At 42.2% G+C, this 20,251-nt stretch overlaps 1 protein-coding gene across 1 annotated transcript in view; it reads right to left on the reverse strand.

Annotated features, from left to right (window-relative positions):
• Window positions 1-20,251, reverse strand: part of sptbn4a (spectrin, beta, non-erythrocytic 4a) — a 40,518-nt gene that overhangs the window by 7,485 nt on the left and 12,782 nt on the right. The window contains exons 3-17 of the mRNA XM_020587079.1: window positions 11,710-11,973; window positions 10,627-10,860; window positions 10,265-10,354; window positions 9,893-10,171; window positions 9,665-9,795; window positions 9,302-9,506; window positions 6,147-6,392; window positions 5,873-6,007; window positions 5,352-5,593; window positions 3,668-3,806; window positions 3,463-3,547; window positions 2,959-3,170; window positions 1,395-2,620; window positions 1,210-1,270; window positions 854-1,122 (exon numbers count right to left, since the gene is read on the reverse strand). Coding sequence (XP_020442735.1) covers window positions 854-1,122; window positions 1,210-1,270; window positions 1,395-2,620; window positions 2,959-3,170; window positions 3,463-3,547; window positions 3,668-3,806; window positions 5,352-5,593; window positions 5,873-6,007; window positions 6,147-6,392; window positions 9,302-9,506; window positions 9,665-9,795; window positions 9,893-10,171; window positions 10,265-10,354; window positions 10,627-10,860; window positions 11,710-11,973 — 3,818 coding nt within the window. The remainder of the gene's footprint in view (window positions 1-853; window positions 1,123-1,209; window positions 1,271-1,394; window positions 2,621-2,958; window positions 3,171-3,462; window positions 3,548-3,667; window positions 3,807-5,351; window positions 5,594-5,872; window positions 6,008-6,146; window positions 6,393-9,301; window positions 9,507-9,664; window positions 9,796-9,892; window positions 10,172-10,264; window positions 10,355-10,626; window positions 10,861-11,709; window positions 11,974-20,251) is intronic.

Consider the following 20,251-nt stretch of genomic DNA (forward strand, 5'->3'; position numbering starts at 1 on the left):
CTTACACTAACACCCATTCAACAAACAAACAAATAAAATAAAATAAAACTTCCCCTAATTCATTTAAGAGCAGTAATTACAAAGGCTTACAAAAGAAGATACAATCCCCCAAACTCTTCAAATGCAGAGTATTGCTGTTGTTAGAGTCCCCACACACTAACTTGTTGTGCTTGTTCAGCTATGATTGGACAATCGCTGTTTAGCTAACAGTCATTTCTAAGGTAAATCCTGTGTTGGCAAAGCTACTTGAAAGCTTAGCTAAGCGTAAGCGTAGCTTTGGAAGCAAGCTATCACTTCAAACTGGAAGAAGTTTACAACAAAGCTAGTCTAGGTAGAAATATAGTTTGGTTAACTAAAGCTTCTTAGAAAAGTAGTTAAAACTGCACGTGTTTCAAAAATCTAACAAAATCTGACTTGCTTGGTCTTAACAACCAAAGTAGTCTTCAACTTGTACCTTTTCAGACAGTAAGAACAGCTGGAACACTGGTCTAAGTAATGGGTCTATCATTTTACTTGTCAGAACAGAACTCTTGTTTACATGACATATAAGATGTTTGTCAAAGTTCTTATCCAAGAAATGGTTTTGTTTGGCACTGAAAATATCCATGCCACCACTGAAAAGCTGCTCACATACAGTAAAGAAAAAAAACAACAAAAAAACAGTCCTTTACTGTTATGGCCCTAAATTGTTCATAGTTTCAGTGGCTAACTACTTGAATCGCTATGCATATATGAATGTAGCCAAACTACCAGCAAGTTACTGCTAAATGTAGTTCAGTTACTAGTTTTCTATACTCCCCCACACAGGATATACGTATCTATTGCATGATTTGTGAGTGGTGGCTGTAGTTACCTGTTGGGGCTCCTCTGCTGAGCATCTAGGTCAGAGTTGGTTACTTTTTTGCGGTAGAGGAAGCCTTCATTATGGGCAGTGTGTGAAGGCGGCTGAGGTGTCGTTGGGGCACCAGTTGCTGGGGCTGAACGAGAACGTCGCGTCTCCTCAGGTTCTTTTGGACGGGGCCTTCTCCTTGGTTTTGGACGATCTCGAGCACGAGGGCGTCCATCAAAACGAGTCAGTGGTGCTGAGAGGCTACTGGGAGGCCGAGAATTCTCTCCTCTTGCCTGAGATGGCAAAGAAAAAACACAATGTGAAACACAGAAAAAAAGAATATGCAAAAACATTGTGATACCATGTATAAAGTAACTCACATGCGCTGCCTCTCTTTCCTGAACTTGTTCTACAATCTCTGCCATAGTAGATCTTTTCTCCCTGCAGTGACAACAGAAAGGTGTCACCCAAACAGCAAATACAATCATTATAAAAAATCAATGGGATTTTTAAGTTTGCATAATCCATTGAATTAAACTGTCACCAGCATGGTTCCTTCACTTACCCTGAGCGTTTGTCAGAGCCCTCCTTAATGGAGCCCTCCAGGTCACTTGAATCCTGTCTCTGTATCCTCTGCTTGCCGCTGCCCTCCTGTTCACTTGATGACTGCCTCTCCAGGCGCCTTCGGTAGCGCTCCTGTCGCACAATCATTGGCAACTCATTCAGCCTTGCCTGGATCTCCTGTTCGCTGGAGGTCTGTCTACCCAGCTTGTACTCCCTCTCTCGTCTCAGATGGTCCATCTGAGGGTCAGAACGGCTGCCACGGGGATCCCTCTGGAGACGGCCATGTAGGAGTTCCAGTCCTGACTCTGGGCCTATTATGTCTACCATTGGGATGTCTCCAAACTGTTCTCGCTGCACTCTGCTGGCTTCTAGGAGGGGGTTTATAGCTTTGTGGATGTGATTGATCCTGGGCTGCATAAAGTCAGCTTTTAGGTGCTGCCATGCATATGCCATTTTAGGGTCCATGATGCCACCACTCTGCGCCAGATAACCAGAGCTGCTCAGGCTTCCACTGCTGTAATGATTTTGTGCCAGAAAGCCTGAGCTACCCAGTCCCCCACTGCTTTGATAATTCTGTGCTAGGTACCCAGAACTCCCCATATTAGGCTGTTGCGCCAGATATCCAGAGCTTCCCAAATTTTGTGGCTGGGCCAAATATCCAGAACTGCCCATATTCTGTTGAGGCACAAAGCCAGGGCTGCCCATACCTCCACTGCTTGGTTGCTGAGCTATGTTACTCAAACTTCCTAATCTGCCACTGCCTAGATGCTTTTGCACACCACCAAGACACCCAGTTGTCAGTCCAAAGTACCCAGAGCTTTCTGCACTGCCAGTAGTTTGATGGTTTATCCCAAGGTAAATAGAGGTGTCTACTCCACCACTCTGGGAGGTTAATGCTGAGAAACCGGAGTCACTTCCACCTCCGGCTGCCTGGTTGTTCATCGCAAGGTATGAGGAGCTCACCAACTTCCCACTGCACTGCTGTTCCAGTCCATGGTAACCTGATCCATTTATAACTGGGTTATAGCTGGCTAATGTTGAGGACAATCTCTGGGTTCCAGGAGTGGTACCCAGTGGTTGGGGTTCTATGTGTGCCTGCACTGTCTGCCTCAAAAAAGATGAGGTAGCACTGGTTGAGGGAACACCGGGAGTTAGACAAGATAATGGGAACATCCTTCGGCTGGAGAGTGGGATTGTCTTTTTGTCCTCTTCTTTTTTCTTCTCAGCCTAAAGGAATAGGTAAATAATTTATATCACTTCATAAACCAAATGAAAACAAGAAATCAAAGGTAGGATGGATCCAATAACACGGAGGTATAATAAGTTATCAAAATATTTAATCCAAGCAGTGCTTTGTTGGCTTCTAAACAATATAGCATGAAAAACAGATGAGATCCAGTGAGTGAGAATACACCACATGCAGTAGTGAGACAGCTTTAACCCCATAGCGATGCATGTGCCCATGTCTGTTAGGCAAACACAACACCCCAAGGTCACACTTTTTCCCTGTAGCAGCATTGTGACTCCTCCAAACTGATTAAACAGTGATCCAGAGTAAAACTTACTACAGATAGCTGACGAAGAGAGCTGAAGCGTTCTTTCCAAGTAACAGCAGCCTTGCGAAAGGCCTCGTGGCGAAGGATGAGCTGCTCAGCCTCATCTGATTGGGCCTGGGCCCCTCCTCCCTCTGGCTCCTTGGAGGTGATCAGAGGCTCCTTGGCCTTCAGCCAGGCTTCTGCCGTTACTGTCTCTTGAGCAAACTGGAACTTTTCCTGCTCTGGAAGTGACAGCAGACCAACAGCATGGCTACCATCACACCACATTTTAATGTATGCTCCAGTGTGTACATTATGTTTTAGAGCATATCTCAGATGCTTATCTCATTTGAGGCTCTGCTAGACTGAATTGTACAATGTTTAAACAAAAGGAACAACAATATTCATGAAACCTTAATATGCACATTAACAGAATGAAGTGGAAACATTCTTTATAGTTGGAGTCCATTTGACATTTAACATTGTGTTGTGTATAGAGCTGCATCTGCTCTGATTGTCGAGTGAGTTACTCACTGTGCTGTAACCTTTCCTGGTGTTTGTCCCATTTTTCAAAAAGATCCTTCTGCTTCGACAGCAGGCTGTCCAACTTCTCTTTTATCTGTGGTGACACACAGACTACAGTCATGAGCATAACAACATACTGCTAAATCTTAATGAATACTGCATGGGTTTTATGTATTTTTGTAGCATGCGTGATAGTAATTCCTGTTAGCCTGACCTCCTCAGATGCAGGATTGCCTGCAGCTATCAGGATCTTGCCGAGCTCTGCACACTGCTGTAATGTCTTGCTGCGGCTGTCTATTTTGACTTTCAGCTCCTGGTGTTGTTTCATCATCACATCCAGAGCCGTCAAATCCCTGAGGAAGGATAAATCAGGTTTTTCTAATTAGAATCAAGCAATAAATTATTTTAGGGAATCCTTATAGCTGCAAAGTGTTAGCTGCCTGTTTTACAGAAACATCCTTTAGACACTGTATACTGCACTAGTACTACTACAAAGATAATTGATTAGTTGATCCTCAGAATGTTTAGCCATGTTAGTGGTGTGGCTCCAGAGATGGCAGTGTCAGTCTGCTGGCTGGTGCATCTTTGTACCTAATGACTTTGGACTGGCCATTTTTGCGTCTTAATAAAATGTCTCAACAATTATTGGATGGATTGCCATGAAATTTGGTACAGATGTTCATGTGGCTCATAGGATGAATCCTAAATTTGGCTTCCTGTGTATTAAGTGGAGATACATAGGAAATGTGGAGCGGGAGAGAAGGGGAAGATGCATAGGATGTATGTGAACCAGAAATGTTGTGGTTATGTTTTTAAGATCCACTAAAAATTTATAAACAATTTAATGCTAAATGAATCACTTAAGTCGTTCAATAAGAAAAAGTACAGAACATTTACTGGTTTCGGCTTCATGAGTGTTAGCATTTGTCAAATCAATTAGATTTCATAGATATAGCTCAGCATCACAAATTTGCCTCAAAGGGTTTTACAATATTACAGAACGCTCTATTCATAGACATATAATAGTTGCTGCTTTTCTCTATTTCCAGACAAAACAAACAATTTGAAGACCACATCTTGGACTTTTTCTGACATTTGATAGACTAAATAATTAACTGATTAAAAACCACCAACTATTGAAGTAGGGCTGATTCATCTATTTATTAACTAATTGATAGTTTGTGAAATGGCAGAAAATACTGAAAAATGCCTCAAACAATTTCATTATCTCCAAGGTGACATCTTAAGGTGTCCTGTCTTGTCCAACCATCAGTCCAAAAAACGTATTCAGCTGACTATCACAGTAAATCTCCACATATGTATAAGACAATGTAAATTTTTGGCTTTGAAACTATAATCAATTATCAAAATATTTGCTGATGATTTTTTATTGATAACTGATTTATAATTGATGAAAATGTTAGTTGCAGCTGTTTCCTGTATGTGTACATATGTTTTGCCATCTTTACCAGTCCCATAGTGCTGTGTGTTCATGCTTATGTTGATACATATTGACATCTGCTAGAAGATTTCAAGCCAAGTTGGAAGTGCTCCAAGCCTATTGCACAGTGGAACTGGTTGGTAAAAATGACAAATAATGGCATTGATTACACTGCAAAATTTAAAGCCTTCAATTGCATCATATGAGAAACTCAATAACAAATATCATTTGAAATTAGGTCAAGGTGGCACCGCAGCCTAATTCGACACTGCACAGAAAGGAACTTCTGTCCACCAGGATTGCACAAGACCACAGAGAGTTCCAGGTTAATTGAACACTGAAAATATGACGCCAAAACCTGGACAACATGCTGTAAACATTAGTGTTTTTGTTCAAACACACTTCAACACAAAAAGAGCAAACAGTGCTTAGCTGAACAATATAAGTGATCTTTTACCTGGGCTCATCCCATCCAATTTGGCCCATGATTCCTTCCATCCACATCAGGTTTTCACGCACCTCTGAGAAAAACTGCACCTTGTCAGTTACTGAAGTGACCTGGACGCGACTGGCCTCACAAGAGCTCAGCAGCTCCTTCCACGCCTCCATCACTTCTTGCTCTTTGACCATGATGGCCTCAGCTTTCTCACCAGCATAAATGGTCGTCAGCTGGGCAGCGTTCTCCTGCAGCTGCCTCACCTGCACCAAGAACAGCGTTAGTTCTTTCATCATACTAAAATCTGTTTAAGTAGACACAATGCAGAAGAATGGTGATGTTTGTAGAAAATCATCTGAATTGAAACAGACTTACTTTAGGTTCCTGACTATTGGTAAAACTGAACAGCCTCTTTCAATCATATAAAGCCCATATATAGCCTAGAAGCTGGGTTAGGGCCAGTGAGGTGTTTTTGGTCAAATGTTCATATCCATTCATCCTTGACCTCAAGAACAACAACTACTCTCTGTCATATCACTTGCCTGTGCAACTAGCAGCTGAAGGGCATGCTCAAAGGAGTGCATGAGTCTCTGCAGGGTGGCTGGATTGGTGATGTTGGCTTGGCATGCCCTCACCTCTGGCAGCTGCTTCATCTTTCCTGCGATCTGGGCCAAGACCTATAAGACAGGACAGTGGTGTCATCACGACATCATTAAAAATAGAAGGCACATGTCACAGCCAGACTGTCTATATTTGAAATGGCAATGAAGAATACGGTACACCTAAGTCAGAGACTGTTATTTGTTTTGATTGTACCTCTTTGCAGTCAGTGAAGAACTTGTGGAGCTGGTGTGATGCTGCCAGCATCTGCCTGTGGGTCTCCATTAGTTCTAGGAGGTCAGCCCATGACTCATTCAGTCCATCCTTCCACTCAGCAATGGTGGCTGCGTCTGAGTGACCGCAGTCGATCATCTCATTCACCATTTTGTTCACTTGCTCCATGCGCTGCTGGCCAATGCTGTTGGTTTCTGAGGCAAACTTGGTGAACCTCTCCTGAAGCACCTGAAACACATAAACTACACTAACACTACAGGGCCTGGACAAAATTACATGAATGAATTTATTTTGATATAACAATTTTGCAATAAATAAAACCTCTGTGAGTCTCATAATATTAATTTTTGACAAGATGTATTTTTCCATTATGCCAATTATACACCGATCAGCTATAACATTATGACCACCTGACAAACACTGTATACACAGGAGCCAGTGCGGCAAAGGGTTGGCACTTGTGTCACTCAGCAGCTCACAGTGCATCTTCTGTCAATCAGTTTGCTTCCATAATACTGCTTTCAGGAAGAGCACAAACGTGTAGACCATTCAGTGAAAAACCTATGTAAAAGGAATGACATCTCTGGTCATGAGCACAAGTTAGAGAGAATTTTTTAGACAGATTCAACAGCCTCCCCACTCTAAGTATAGCCACTGAATGTTTGTCTTCATTGAGACCAATGCACAGTATTTCTCATTTTCAACCATTTTAACAAAGGTTCAAACAAATTTTTTTTTTTGAAAAACAAATGAATGAAATTTAAAAGTTTAATCTACAGTAGGTCAACCTCATCATCAGTGAGCTTTGGGCGTCCATGACCCTGTCTCCAGTTCACCATTTGTCCTTCCTTAGACACTGTTGGTAGGTACTAACCACTACAGACCAACAACACCCACCAAGACCTGCAGTGTGGGAGATGATCTGACCCAGTCATCTCACCATCACAGTCTGGCCCTTGCCAAAGTTACTCAGATCCTTAAACTTGCCCATTTTTCCTGCTTCCAACACATCAACTTTGAGGACTGAATGTTCATTTGATGCTTAATGTACCCCACACACTGACAGGTGCCACTGTAATGAGACAATCAATGTTATTCACTTCACCTGCCAGTGGTCAGAATGTTATGGCAGATCAGTGTATTTCCATCTATTGTAGCTTAACCTGGAAGAACTGTGCTCCATCATAATCCATCCATAATCCAAACAAAACAGTTGTGTTTTCTTAGTTTTTATTTTACAATGATCTTGTTTCATTTTGGAAAAATATATGGAAAGTTATAAAAGTCCACAATTATCATTTAGTCCTACTATATCATCCCAACTTTTCACAAACAAGTGATTGACTTTATAGCATTTATAGTTTTGCTCTCTCATGTTTCTTCTGTTCTTTCAGTAAAAAACAAGTTTTAATTGTATATTGGTGTCATTTATATCAGACACATTCCTGACAATAGGTTTATAGTTGGCATAAATGGGCGGTCATCAAAACATTGCATCACCCACCTGAAGGACATCACAGACCCCCTGCTGGACAACCTGCAGTTTGCCTACTGGGCAAACAGGTCAGTGGACGATGCAGTGAACATGGCACTGCATTACATCCTGAAACACCTCGACTCCCTCGACTGTGGACTTCAGCTCAGCATACAACACCATCAACCCGGACATCCTCCACTCCTAACTGACCCAGCTCACTGTGCCTGCACCCACCTGTCAGTGGATTACTAGCTTTCTGACAGACAGGAAGCAGCAGGTGAGGCTGGGGAAAACCACATCCAGCACCCGGACAATCAGCACAGGTGCCCCCCAGTGTTGTGTGCTCTCCCCACTGCTGATTTCCGTCTACACAAATGACTGCATCTCAGAGGACCCCTCTGTTAACCTCCTAAAGTTTGCAGCTGACACAATGGTCATTGGCCTCATCTGAGACAGTGATGGGTCTGTGTACAGATGGGAGGTTGAGCAGCTGGTCCTGTGGTGTAGCCGCAACAACCTGGAGCAGAACACACTCAAGACAGTGGAGATGACAATGGACTTCAGGAGGACTTCAAGGACTTCCTGGGCTCCACTATCTCCCAGGACCTGAAGTGGTTGTCCAATATCAACAACATCATCAAGAAGGAACAGCAGAGGATGTACTTCCTACACCAGCTCAGGAAGTTCAACCTGCTGATACAGTTCTACAGAGGAATCATCGAGTCTGTTCTCTGCACCTCCATCACTGTCTGGTTTGGCTCAGCAACCAAATAGGACAAGAACAGACTCCAGCGGAGAGTCAGGACTGCAGAAAGAATCATCAGTGTTTCTTAAAATGAATTTCTAAACTACTATTAAAATAGTAGTATTCAATTAGAAGAACCTAATCTCTTTAACTCAAGCCAAACATAACCCGAAGCATACAGTATAAAAGTCTGGTGTTATGTACAGGGGACAACTGCTAATTAATTCAAGGAGCCATAAAAAATAACTTTTGATTAGCTGCATACTTAAAGACAGAACACGGTGGTTAAAATCACAATATTAAAGACTTTGTGGTCCACAACATATTTGGTATAAATTTTTATGTTGTGGTCATAATATAATAATATTTGGTATGTTAAAATAACATTAAAATCAATTAATTTTGTTAATATAAGGCTAAAACATGAAATACTATTTATATATTACTATTTATCAGCCCTGTGACAGACTGGTGACCTGTCCAGGGTGTACCCCGCCTCCTCCCCAATGTCAGCTGGGATTGGCTCCAGCCCCCCGTGACCCTATTCGGGAATAAGCGGTATAGGTAATGCATGGATGGATGTTATTATCTACTAAAAAGCCAAAACCAAATATTGTAAGTATATCTTTAAGCAGAGGAATACTAACATATATATCAGAAAACTGGTTGGTTTAGACTTACTGTATAACTTAATTCTGTGTTCTGTATTAACTGATTTTTAAGCTAAATTGTCTGTTTTATGACAGTCTTATAGTGAAGTGGATTATAAAGTCTACAATGTTAAAATTGTTGCCACATGTTAGTACTACTGACAAATATACTGTACCTCTAATTAAGTGCGTAGGTAAGCAACACTGATGAAAATTAAAGATAAAGGATTTGTTTCAGGAATTAAGACTGTGCTGATGGACTGACCGTGACGTCCTCGAGGTCTTGGCCCAGCTCAGTGGAACTGGCCACTGCTTCGCGCTCAGTGATCCACTTCTCTAACTCCTCCACATCCTTGTTGAGCTGATACAGCCAATACTGCTGCTCCAGTTTAGTCTTCCTATGCTCCACCATGTCCTTCAGAGACACATACAGCCGGTCTATGTGGGACTGCTGCTTGGTGATCTGCTCACTGTTGAAAATGTTACAGCAACCAACAAGAATAATATTGACAATGCTACCCTTATATCATCCTAAACAGTAGATAGAACAGGTCCATTAGAGATCAAACTTTTCTTGGGCCATGTGTGCTGCTTTGTGAGTGCACATGTAAGGGCGGCCATACAACACCTTTCTGGGTGTCCCAGTTCCAGTAGATGCTGGCATTGCTGAGACAACATGCCTACTGTCTCTGCATATGTTTCCACTGTTTGCTCCAGAGCCAGGTGGGCCTTGAGCAGCTGCAGGGTGCTCACCTCATCCTGAAAAATATCAGAATAATGTCACAATGTTAGTGTCATGAGTTCATTTAGGATTTAGGTTACCAAATATCTACATGAATGTCAGGGCTGTCCGTACCGTGCCTTTTTCTTCATTGACCAGATGGAGCTTCTGACCTGACAGCCAGGACTCCACTTTAGCCGCCTCGCTGTAGTACTGCTGAGCCTGCAGTGTGGCATCCAGCATCACAGACCTCCTCTCCGTCTCCAGCTGCAAAACCTCCCACAGCTGGCGCACATGTCCCGCCCCTTCACGTATAAAGTCCACCTCAGGTGTCCTCAGCGAAGCAATAATTCCTGCCCGGTCTAGAACCTCCTCAACACGAGCCCGCCGCCCTGTCACCTCCCTCTGGAGTGTCTGAAAAGCCAGTCAGACACAAGTTCCAAGACTGAGCAGGGGGGTAGGTCCCATTTCAGCTGACCATGACAAAATGTCAACTTTGACACTTACCTGATTCTTTTTTACATGCTGCTGTACACTCTGGAGGTTATTCCCATAATCCTTATAGGAGGCCAAGGGAAGCCTCTCCTGAATCCACAGCTATCAAGTAACCAGAGTTGGGTTATTACATTTTTCAGAATGCATAAACAAGGATCTATAAAGATAAGGATCTGTGTACAGTATCAAACCTGGAAACCATTAGAGAGACACATGATGCATCAATTCCTAAGATATTTCAGCTTCAGTACCATATAACTAAATAAACTATCTCTGACAAATGTGAAAAAGGTCATTTTAAAAAGTCTATATGGAAGAGGAAATATGTTAAATGAAAGCATAGTGAACTCAGAGAAAAGAAGTGTGTCACTCACTATCTCATCCTCCAGATCCTGAGCCACTTGGTGCATCTCTTTTGAAGCCAGTAGGATGCGGCGTCTTTCCTTCAGGGGCTCAATGAGGCGGACGATGCGTGTTTCTACCATGCCTGACTGCTCACCACTTTCCTTGTCACCTGCCATCAGTCCTCGCTGGGGTAGGCAGACCCCCTGCAAGCTTCCCACCTCTCCCACATCTTTGTAAAAGTCCCCTATCTGAGACTCCATAGCCTGCACCGGAAGGAAAAGGAAGGTCAGGGTACAGCTATGGGCAAACACAACACATCAGCTGTTTTCCTAACTGAACATTTCAGAGGATGCAAGAGGCTGCATCACTTTGAGGGGAAAAAAAGCATATGGTGAATTTTTTAATGCCACTAAACCTCATGTTTAGGAACAGGCCACAACAGCAGCCTGTGTAGACACATATCAGAGCAAGAGCAAATGATATAAAATATACTGAGCTGAACTACACAATTTGTCAAACACATTAGCTATATCAGTGAGTTTTAGTTATACAAACATGTCTTATGTTTGTATAACTAAGGTGCAGTGGAGACAGAAAAAAATCTTGCTTGAGCTAAATGTCAAAGGGAGGAATCAAAGAAGCAGAAAATGTTTTCACTGGTGAAATATAACTAAGTACAGTACAATATACAATATAACTAAGTAAAAATATCCAAACCCCTTTTCCAACTCTGGTTTAAAATTCAAAATGTAAAGGTGCTTGTATACACTTTAGCATTGGTGCGTAGGTGGGCTGTGTTCCTCTGTATAAACATGTCAGATGTACTGTATATACAGTATGTCACAGTAAAAAGAAAAAGATAGAAAAAGATTAGTAGTGCAAACTTTGCATTTGAGTGTAAATATGCAGTTATGTAGGTCATTGCAAAGGATGCCAAAGTGCTAGGCATGACTAAAGATATACTAGTGGGTGGTGCTGTATCTCAACAACTTCATCATCAGAGCAGCTCTCTTTCACATGTGAAAATGGTTCACATATAAAAAAAAACATTTGTGTTTTGAGAAACGTGGCAAAACCCTCTCAAAGTGACCCTGGAGAGCCTTGAAACTTGCCTGGAATTTCTGGAGCTGTTCATTGAAGGTGGGCAGATGGTGTGCCTGTTCCAGCTGAGGGGGCTGCTGCTCCAGGTGTGAGAGCTGGTTGTCGAGGTCTGAGTAGCTCTTCACTGCTGGCTCGGGCTTGTTGTTTTCAAAGAGCTGTCGGGCCTTGGCCTTGGTCGTGCTCTCCAGGTCAGACCAGCACTCTCGGATCTCCTCCAGTTTCTGCTGTACGACTGAACGCAACTCTGGCTTCTCCTGGATCAGCTCCTGACCCTCCTGGACAATAGAGAAAAGGAACTGTTAGGAGCCAGTTGTTAAACTTCTTAACTTAGCTAGAACTGTTTTCTGTCGAACCACTGAGTAAGCTGATCAAAATGATCATATCAATTTATCATTTATATATTTTCACACGTGTTCCACCACCAGCCTGTATATGCCCTGTACCCAGGGCATCAATACCAAGGCTTTGTCAAACTCATTTTCCATACAGATCCTTTGGTGTCTGAATGTGACACAGGGTTTCCAGAAGAGAACAGTGTTAACACACTAGCATCAATATTTGATGCCCAGAGCAACAGGTCTGGTCGTACATTTACAGTAGTTTATAAAAGGAGAAAGTGCATGTTAGTTAGACTGGATGGGTGGGTCACACAAACCTTGGACTGGTTAAACCTGTCCTATTTACAAGTTACATTATGTGGAGTATCATTTTCTGGATAATGATCAAAATCCGAATCAGAATCAGCTTTATTGGCCAGGTGTGTTGGACACACGAGGAATTTGACTCTGGTACATCGGTTCTCAATGTGTATGTACATATCCCCATGCAAGGGGCAAGTAAACAGTAAACCAACATAGGGCTGTGTAGTATAAAAAATAAACAGTATTAACAAGCAACACACTAAGCAGTATAAACAGGCAGTAAACGATGCAAACAGACAAAGGAATGCTCATTGTGAAATGAGATAAATTTTTGATTTTTACTAAAGTCAACTCTGAGCTGAGATGACTTTTGCCTCACTTGGTACCAGAAATACATGAACTGCACAGCTACTGCACTGGCAACCATTTTAGATTTTGAGCACAAAACAAATGTATATCCAAAACAGGATGCATTCAATGCAAATCCTTTTTAATGTCCATGACAATATATTTTTAGGTAACTGGTGACATTTTATTATATGTCTCAATCAAAGGCAACTGGCTTTCAAAAAAAGCTCTATATGGACTCACAAATCTACAGACAAACACATCATGCTACTCTAAATCATAAATCTATGGATGCTGATTTAATATATTTATTCCAATATTTCAGATTAGGACTGTGAAAAAAGACATTACATAATGCTAGAAGGTGAGTGGCTAAAATCAGTTTGGCCCCAAAATAGCTAGTGGCAACACAGCTCCATGCCAAGGCTGGAGCCCCCTGCTTGCAGAGAGGCAGCTGTATGGAGCAAAGTGTGGCCTCAGGCTGACCTAAAAATCACGCATGGTAAGTCTAACAAACCCTGTTTTTCCTTCGCCCGTGCTCTTCTGCTCATCTTCCCTTCCCTAAATGTTAATGATGTGACCTTAATGAAGAGATGCAGAGAGATCGGTGTTTGTGGTACTTTGTGTCAGTGAAGCTCTAGATGATTCGTCTTCCCACACCTAGACTAGGGGGAGGAGGAGTTTTCCATTTATTTTGGATATTTTTTTTGCATCTGGCTTACAAAAACTCATTTATAACATAGGCCCTCAAGACTGAGAAGCCCCCTGATAATAATATTTTTCATACTTGAAGAAATAAGTATTTATACTTTGTTCCATTACATTCCAGCTCAGCCTCACATGAAAATGTACAATAGCTACTGTATGTTGGTCCACAGCATAAAAGGTAATGTCACAATAAAGGCTGTAAAATTCAGACATGCCAGTGTTGCCCAGTCTCCTTCTTTGTGTTTTTCTTTTTGGTGTTTTATGGCAGTTAGCAAACAACAAAAAGGTGCATTACTGTCACCAGCTAGTCTGGAGTGTGGATCGGGAAGGTAACGTTTGTTGTCCACTGAAGGGTTATTAACTATAGAAAGGTAAGAGGTGATGGTTGGGTAGAATAAACTGGTGAAACTAACACCTGACTTTCGCACAGACAATCACAGACCTTACCCTGTGCATGGCATTGTTCTTTTCATTTGAGAGGTTTTAATCGAACTCAGGGCCTTTCCCTATCCTTAAACATGTAGTTTTGGTGTCTAAACATAACATTTTCTTTTGTTTTGTTTTTGCTGCCAGAAAGACATTGCCATGTCACAATTTTTGATCCAGAAAATGCTGCAATGTCACAATTTCAGAGGCGTTATTGTGAGACTAGTACTGTGCTGTGGATGTACATTTTGCTATGAGACTGGGTTGGTAACAGGGGGTGATGTATTCATAATTTACTTAGCTTATACTGTAATAACATACCTGCACACACATACCTTTTACCTTCTAAATCATTCTTCTCTTCTTTATCTTTCACGCAGAGCTGGACCTATATTCTATGGCTTTCATAATGCAGTGCTGCATTCCTCCTCTTGGCATAGGCTCACTGTTTAACTGCTGCTAGCACTCACTCTCTCACATTCCTCTTTCTTGGTCCTATCTTTCCTCAGCTTTGCTCTCCCCCTCACACAATGCAGAGCCAGCAGAAAGCAGGTCTCTCTCTCTCTCCACTCTCTTGGCTTTACTGACACACAGTGAAGCAAAGGGAGAAGAAATCAGAGAGGGGTGGAGAGAGGAGAGGAGAAAGGCAGAGTAAAAGAAGAGAGGAAGCAAAAAGAGAACGAGTCAAAGGTTTATGGAACAGGGATGAGGCTGCTGGTGTGCCAAGCTGTACTACAGCCAGGGCACAGTTTGATCTAAAAGGCATCTGTGAAGTGCACTGTCGAAGCAGTCATGCCATAGTGCAATGTTTTAATGGCTACCACATCGTGTTGTTATGGCAGCATTGTATTGCCAAATTCTGCAGGGCAACTGTAATGCTGATACAACATCGTGAAATAGTGAGTGGTATTCAGTGGTTTGTTTTATGCTTCTGGCACAAATACCAATGTTTTCAAACTTACCGTGTGCATAAAAGTAACTCTGTGCCATTTATGCAATGATCTGCATAACAAAAGAGTCCACAAAAGACGGAACACTTCAACCCTGAATTCAAATTTGTCCCATCAAAGAGTCATAATGCAGCAAAATGAATCATCACATGAAGAAGTTAGCATAGTCAAACCCATAATGCAACACCAACATTACCATATATTACAGCAATATCAAACCAGCAACCTGTCAACTTTTGCAACAAATAACTTAAAGCAGTAGTGGACACTGAAACACTCAGTAGTTCTAATTATGTAAGTGTATTTTCATCAAATGTGCTTTGAATAAGCATATAAACAAATAGATTCCACTATTTAAGATATATGCTAAATAGGGAAAATGTCATCTTTAGTTAAGACAAGTTCATGGATTGCTAGTATGCTCCCACTGGTGGGTTTCAGTCTGAGTGTGTCTAGTAACCTAGTTATGTCTCTCTTCTTCTTCCTGTCCTCCCCGTCCCACAGGTTTCCTGTGCTGGACCATCAGCCATCCTGGGACCACTCTTTTCCTTGGCTGTTGGTACCTCTGAATCTTAGTCCTTTAGGAGTCCCAGCCTTATATATTTGTCCCTTTCGCCAACACTTTGTTTATTCCCTTTGTCCCATGTCCCTCTCTAATGTGTTTGCTTCCTTCCCAATACAGTGCCTTGCGAAAGTATTCGGCCCCCTTGAACTTTGCGACCTTTTGCCACATTTCAGGCTTCAAACATAAAGATATAAAACTGTAATTTTTTGTGAAGAATCAACAACAAGTGGGACACAATCATGAAGTGGAACGAAATTTATTGGATATGTCAAACTTTTTTAACAAATAAAAAACTGAAAAATTGGGCGTGCAAAATTATTCAGCCCCCTTAAGTTAATACTTTGTAGCGCCACCTTTTGCTGCGATTACAGCTGTAAGTCACTTGGGGTATGTCTCTATCAGTTTTGCACATCGAGAGACGGAAATTTTTGCCCATTCCTCCTTGCAAAACAGCTCGAGCTCAGTGAGGTTGGATAGAGAGCGTTTGTGAACAGCAGTTTTCAGTTCTTTCCACAGATTCTCGACTGGATTCAGGTCTGGACTTTGACTTGGCCATTCTAACACCTGGATATGTTTATTTGTGAACCATTCCATTGTAGATTTTGCTTTATGTTTTGGATCATTGTCTTGTTGGAAGACAAATCTCCGTCCCAGTCTCAGGTCTTTTGCAGACTCCATCAGGTTTCCTTCCAAAATGGTCCTGTATTTGGCTCCATCCATCTTCCCATCAATTCTAACCATCTTCCCTGTCCCTGCTGAAGAAAAGCAGGCCCAAACCATGATGCTGCCACCACCATGTTTGACAGTGGGGATGGTGTGTTCAGGGTGATGAGCTGTGTTGCTTTTACGCCAAACATAACATTTTGCATTGTTGCCAAAAAGTTCGATTTTGGTTTCATCTGACCAGAGCACCTTCTTCCACATGTTTGGTGTGTCTCCCAGGTGGCTTGTGGCAAACTTTAAACGACACTTTTTATGGATATCTTTAAGAAATGGCTTTCTTCTTGCCACTCTTCCATAAAGGCCAGATTTGTGCAGTATACGACTGATTGTTGTCCTATGGACAGAGTCTCCCACCTCAGCTGTAGATCTCTGCAGTTCATCCAGAGTGATCATGGGCCTCTTGGCTGCATCTCTGATCAGTCTTCTCCTTGTATGAGCTGAAAGTTTAGAGGGACGGCCAGGTCTTGGTAGATTTGCAGTGGTCTGATACTCCTTCCATTTCAATATTATCGCTTGCACAGTGCTCCTTGGGATGTTTAAAGCTTGGGAAATCTTTTTGTATCCAAATCCGGCTTTAAACTTCTCCACAACAGTATCTCGGACCTGCCTGGTGTGTTCCTTGTTCTTCATGATGCTCTCTGCGCTTTAAACGGACCTCTGAGACTATCACAGTGCAGGTGCATTTATACGGAGACTTGATTACACACAGGTGGATTCTATTTATCATCATTAGTCATTTAGGTCAACATTGGATCATTCAGAGATCCTCACTGAACTTCTGGAGAGAGTTTGCTGCACTGAAAGTAAAGGGGCTGAATAATTTTGCACGCCCAATTATTCAGTTTTTTATTTGTTAAAAAAGATGTGATTGAGTTTTGCTTCTCACGTGACTGTGTAGTCTGTCCTCCTATCGGGTCTTTGTCTGGAGGGGAAGTTTTGTGGGCTGCGTCTGTTGGAGGCACCTGGAATTTGACTCCTCTTCCAGGATTGTGTTCCTAATATATGTTTATGCTCTATGTTCATTATATAGTTACAAGATACAATTTTGTCATTCTGAAACTATTGCATGTCTGTCCGTCCTGGAAGAAGGATCCCTCCTCCGCTGCTGTTCCTGACAATTTTTCCAATTAAAGGGTTTTCTGTGGGGGTTTTTCCTTATCCATTTTGAGGATCTAAGGGTAGAGAGTGTTGTATGATGTACAGACTATAAAGCCCCTTGAGGCAAATTTGGAGGTGGTGGTGACCTGAAGGTCAGAGAAGCAAACTTGTGACTAGAAGGTAACTTTAAATTAAGATTAAATCTGGGTGTGACAATTCAATTCAATGCAATTTTAGTTGTAAAGCACCAGTTCACAACAAAAATCATCTTGGGACACTTTACAGAATAAGACCTAGACCTTACAGTATTATAGGGAAAAACCCAACAAGTCCCCCTTGAGCAAGCACTTGGCAACAATAGGGATGACAGGTGACAAAGCAGCACCTGCCATCTACACCTCTATGGTCCCTGAACCCCAAACTGCTGCAGTGAAGCAGGTCAGACTGTGGTAACACTGGGCAGCTTCCAGGTGTGACTGTAACTGTGTGAGTGTGATCAGGGTGTTCCTACAAAAGAGAGGTCGTGTAGCATGTTGCACTGATTAATAACAAGTGCAGTTAGATTTTACTGTATTTAAAACATTTCCACTAACTATAGCCAATACATTATTGGACTGAGGAAAATGAAATGCTAGATGAACTGTCTTTATTCCTTATTATATTTCATTAACTACATTTGTAACATCATGTGGCGAGTTATTGAGAAAACTAATGCACATTTACTTTATGTTAGAAACTATTTAACTAGGATGTTTTATTATCTATCCAAGACAATCAAATCTCACACACAACAGCCACAGACACTATAAAGCTCTAATATGTTAGGTATTAGCACAGTATACAATATATGCAAATGGGACCAGTGGTTAGCACTGTTGGCTCACGGCAAGAAAACTCTGGGTTCAAACCTACTGGCAGACATTCTGTGTGATGTTTGCATGTCCTGCCTCTGGGTACTCTGACTTCCTCCCATTGTCCAAACACATGCGGGTCAGGTTAATTTTGTGACTCTAAAATGTTGGTATGAAATGTGAGTGTGTTGGCTGTCTCTAAAGGAGGCCTACAGAAGTGGGGACAGGATCCTGTACAGGTAGGCCAGGACAGGACTGACAGGGGAGATCAGAGTAGCAAAGAAGAGCTAGTCTGAAAAGCTGGAAAACCAGTTTGCAGCCAACAACCCCTCGTCTGTGTTGAGAAGCCTACAAAACAACACCGGCGACAGGAAACCTTCCTCCCCTGCTTTGGAAGACCAACTGACAGATGACCTGAATGTGTTTTACTCCAGGTATGAGAAGCAGAACTGCACACACCTCACCCAGCAGGTGGTCCCCCTACTGTATGATCGCCTCCCCTCCTCCCACACATGGCGATCTGTGAAAAGAATCTGTGTGGCCTTTTTAAAAAACAAAAGATCAGAAAGGCACACATATCTTCAACAGATCACTGGAGCTGGGCCAATCCCAAGAGAAATTCTGGCCTATAGATTTCAAACATTCAAAAGGTTTTGTCATTCTGTACTGTAACATGTCTCCCTTAACTGTGGAATCAAAAGCCAACATCAGCATTGCACGGCTTCATCGAGTTCAACACTAGCTCTCAGGCCATCTGTTTCACTCTATTGGCATTTTCCTGTTCCAGGCAGACCTAATATTTATTAGCCTCATTCCACACGGTGTCATCTAATGTTACTGTGTGGGAAATGGTCTTGGAAGATCCCACAGAAGTCACTGATAAGTAGCTGTGCACTGCTGATGTTACTTCCAGCTAACAGTATCTCTATTAGCTATAGCCTACCTGTAGCTAACAGTATCACTTTCTGCAGCAGACCTCTGCCACACCAGCATGATGTTAGTTGAAAATGAGGTTTGATGTATCTCAGTTCTGAGAGTAAAGATACCAGCAGAGAGAAAGACACAGCAGTGTAAGAGCTCCGGCTGAATTCAGGGAAGCCGCTGCAGTAATTAAAACAGCCATGCTCATGCAGACAGAAGCCTCAATGCGCACAGTGGCTCATGGGAGAGGGTTGTCCTCTCCTCATGGATCTCAGAGTATGCAAAACACTCTCCTTAGCCCTGCCCCTCAATTCCCTCCCCTCCATGCCAAAACAATTACAGAGAAGTGAAACTGAAAGAAAAAACTTTGGCATTGAAAAACACTTACATCAACAAAAAAATCAGAAGATTGCCATTGAAAAAAAAACAACTTTGGCATTGAAAAAGTCTTGCGTTAACATAAAATCAGAAGATTGTCATTTTTCCAGTATTAATGTTTTTTTTTATGCCAATGTTTTTTCAATGCCAATGTTTGCTTTTCAGCTATTGTTTTGTTTTTGTTTTTCAATTTGTTTTGTTTTCAATGCCAAGCTTTATAGTTCAGTGCCAAAGGCTAAAGTCATTGATCTGATGCAACAGTTGGTCTTCGTCACTAAAAGTCCTTTTACTTTGGCTTGGCTGGTGTGTCTGTCCTTAGATATGGTTACAGTAAATGTTTCCTTGTTGTCTCCTCCTGTTGTGATCTTTGTTGTTGGTGTTGGAATTTCTACATTACAGTATGTGTGAAGTTAAACATTACTTTCATGAGAGAAGGTAGGTGTCAGGTTTGCCGGCTGCACCTACTTTCTCATTCCCCTCACTCTGCTTTCACTCCCTTACCCTGATTACGTTATCCCTTACACCTGCTTCTTACCTCCGGATTACCACCAGCTGCACCTGATTAGTTTCTCCCTATTTAGTCCCTGCTCTTCGTTCACTCCCCTGCCAGTTCTTTCCAGCATTTCTCAGGCCCGTTTGTTCCTCTGATCTGTGTTAGTTTTTTTTTTTGTCTCCTTCTCTTCAGCTGCTTTTTATTCATTCCCTCCTCGCCTCAGTCACTCCTTCGGACCACGGACCTCCTCCGCTCTGCTTCATCACCACTCTACAGGTCGATGCACAGTCTACTACTTACCGTATGTACAATGTCTGTTCCTCTTCAGTACCATCCAACTCGACCAGTCCAGGAGTGAGTCCCAGTGTCCGCAGCCCGGTCCTCTTCTCATCATCTCCACCACTGACTGTGTTCCCATCCGAAGCTCGACACCCGGTCCCAGTGTTACTCG

This window comes from Monopterus albus, unplaced genomic scaffold (assembly GCF_001952655.1).
Source record: "Monopterus albus unplaced genomic scaffold, M_albus_1.0 scaffold438.1, whole genome shotgun sequence".
Taxonomy (NCBI): domain Eukaryota; kingdom Metazoa; phylum Chordata; class Actinopteri; order Synbranchiformes; family Synbranchidae; genus Monopterus; species Monopterus albus.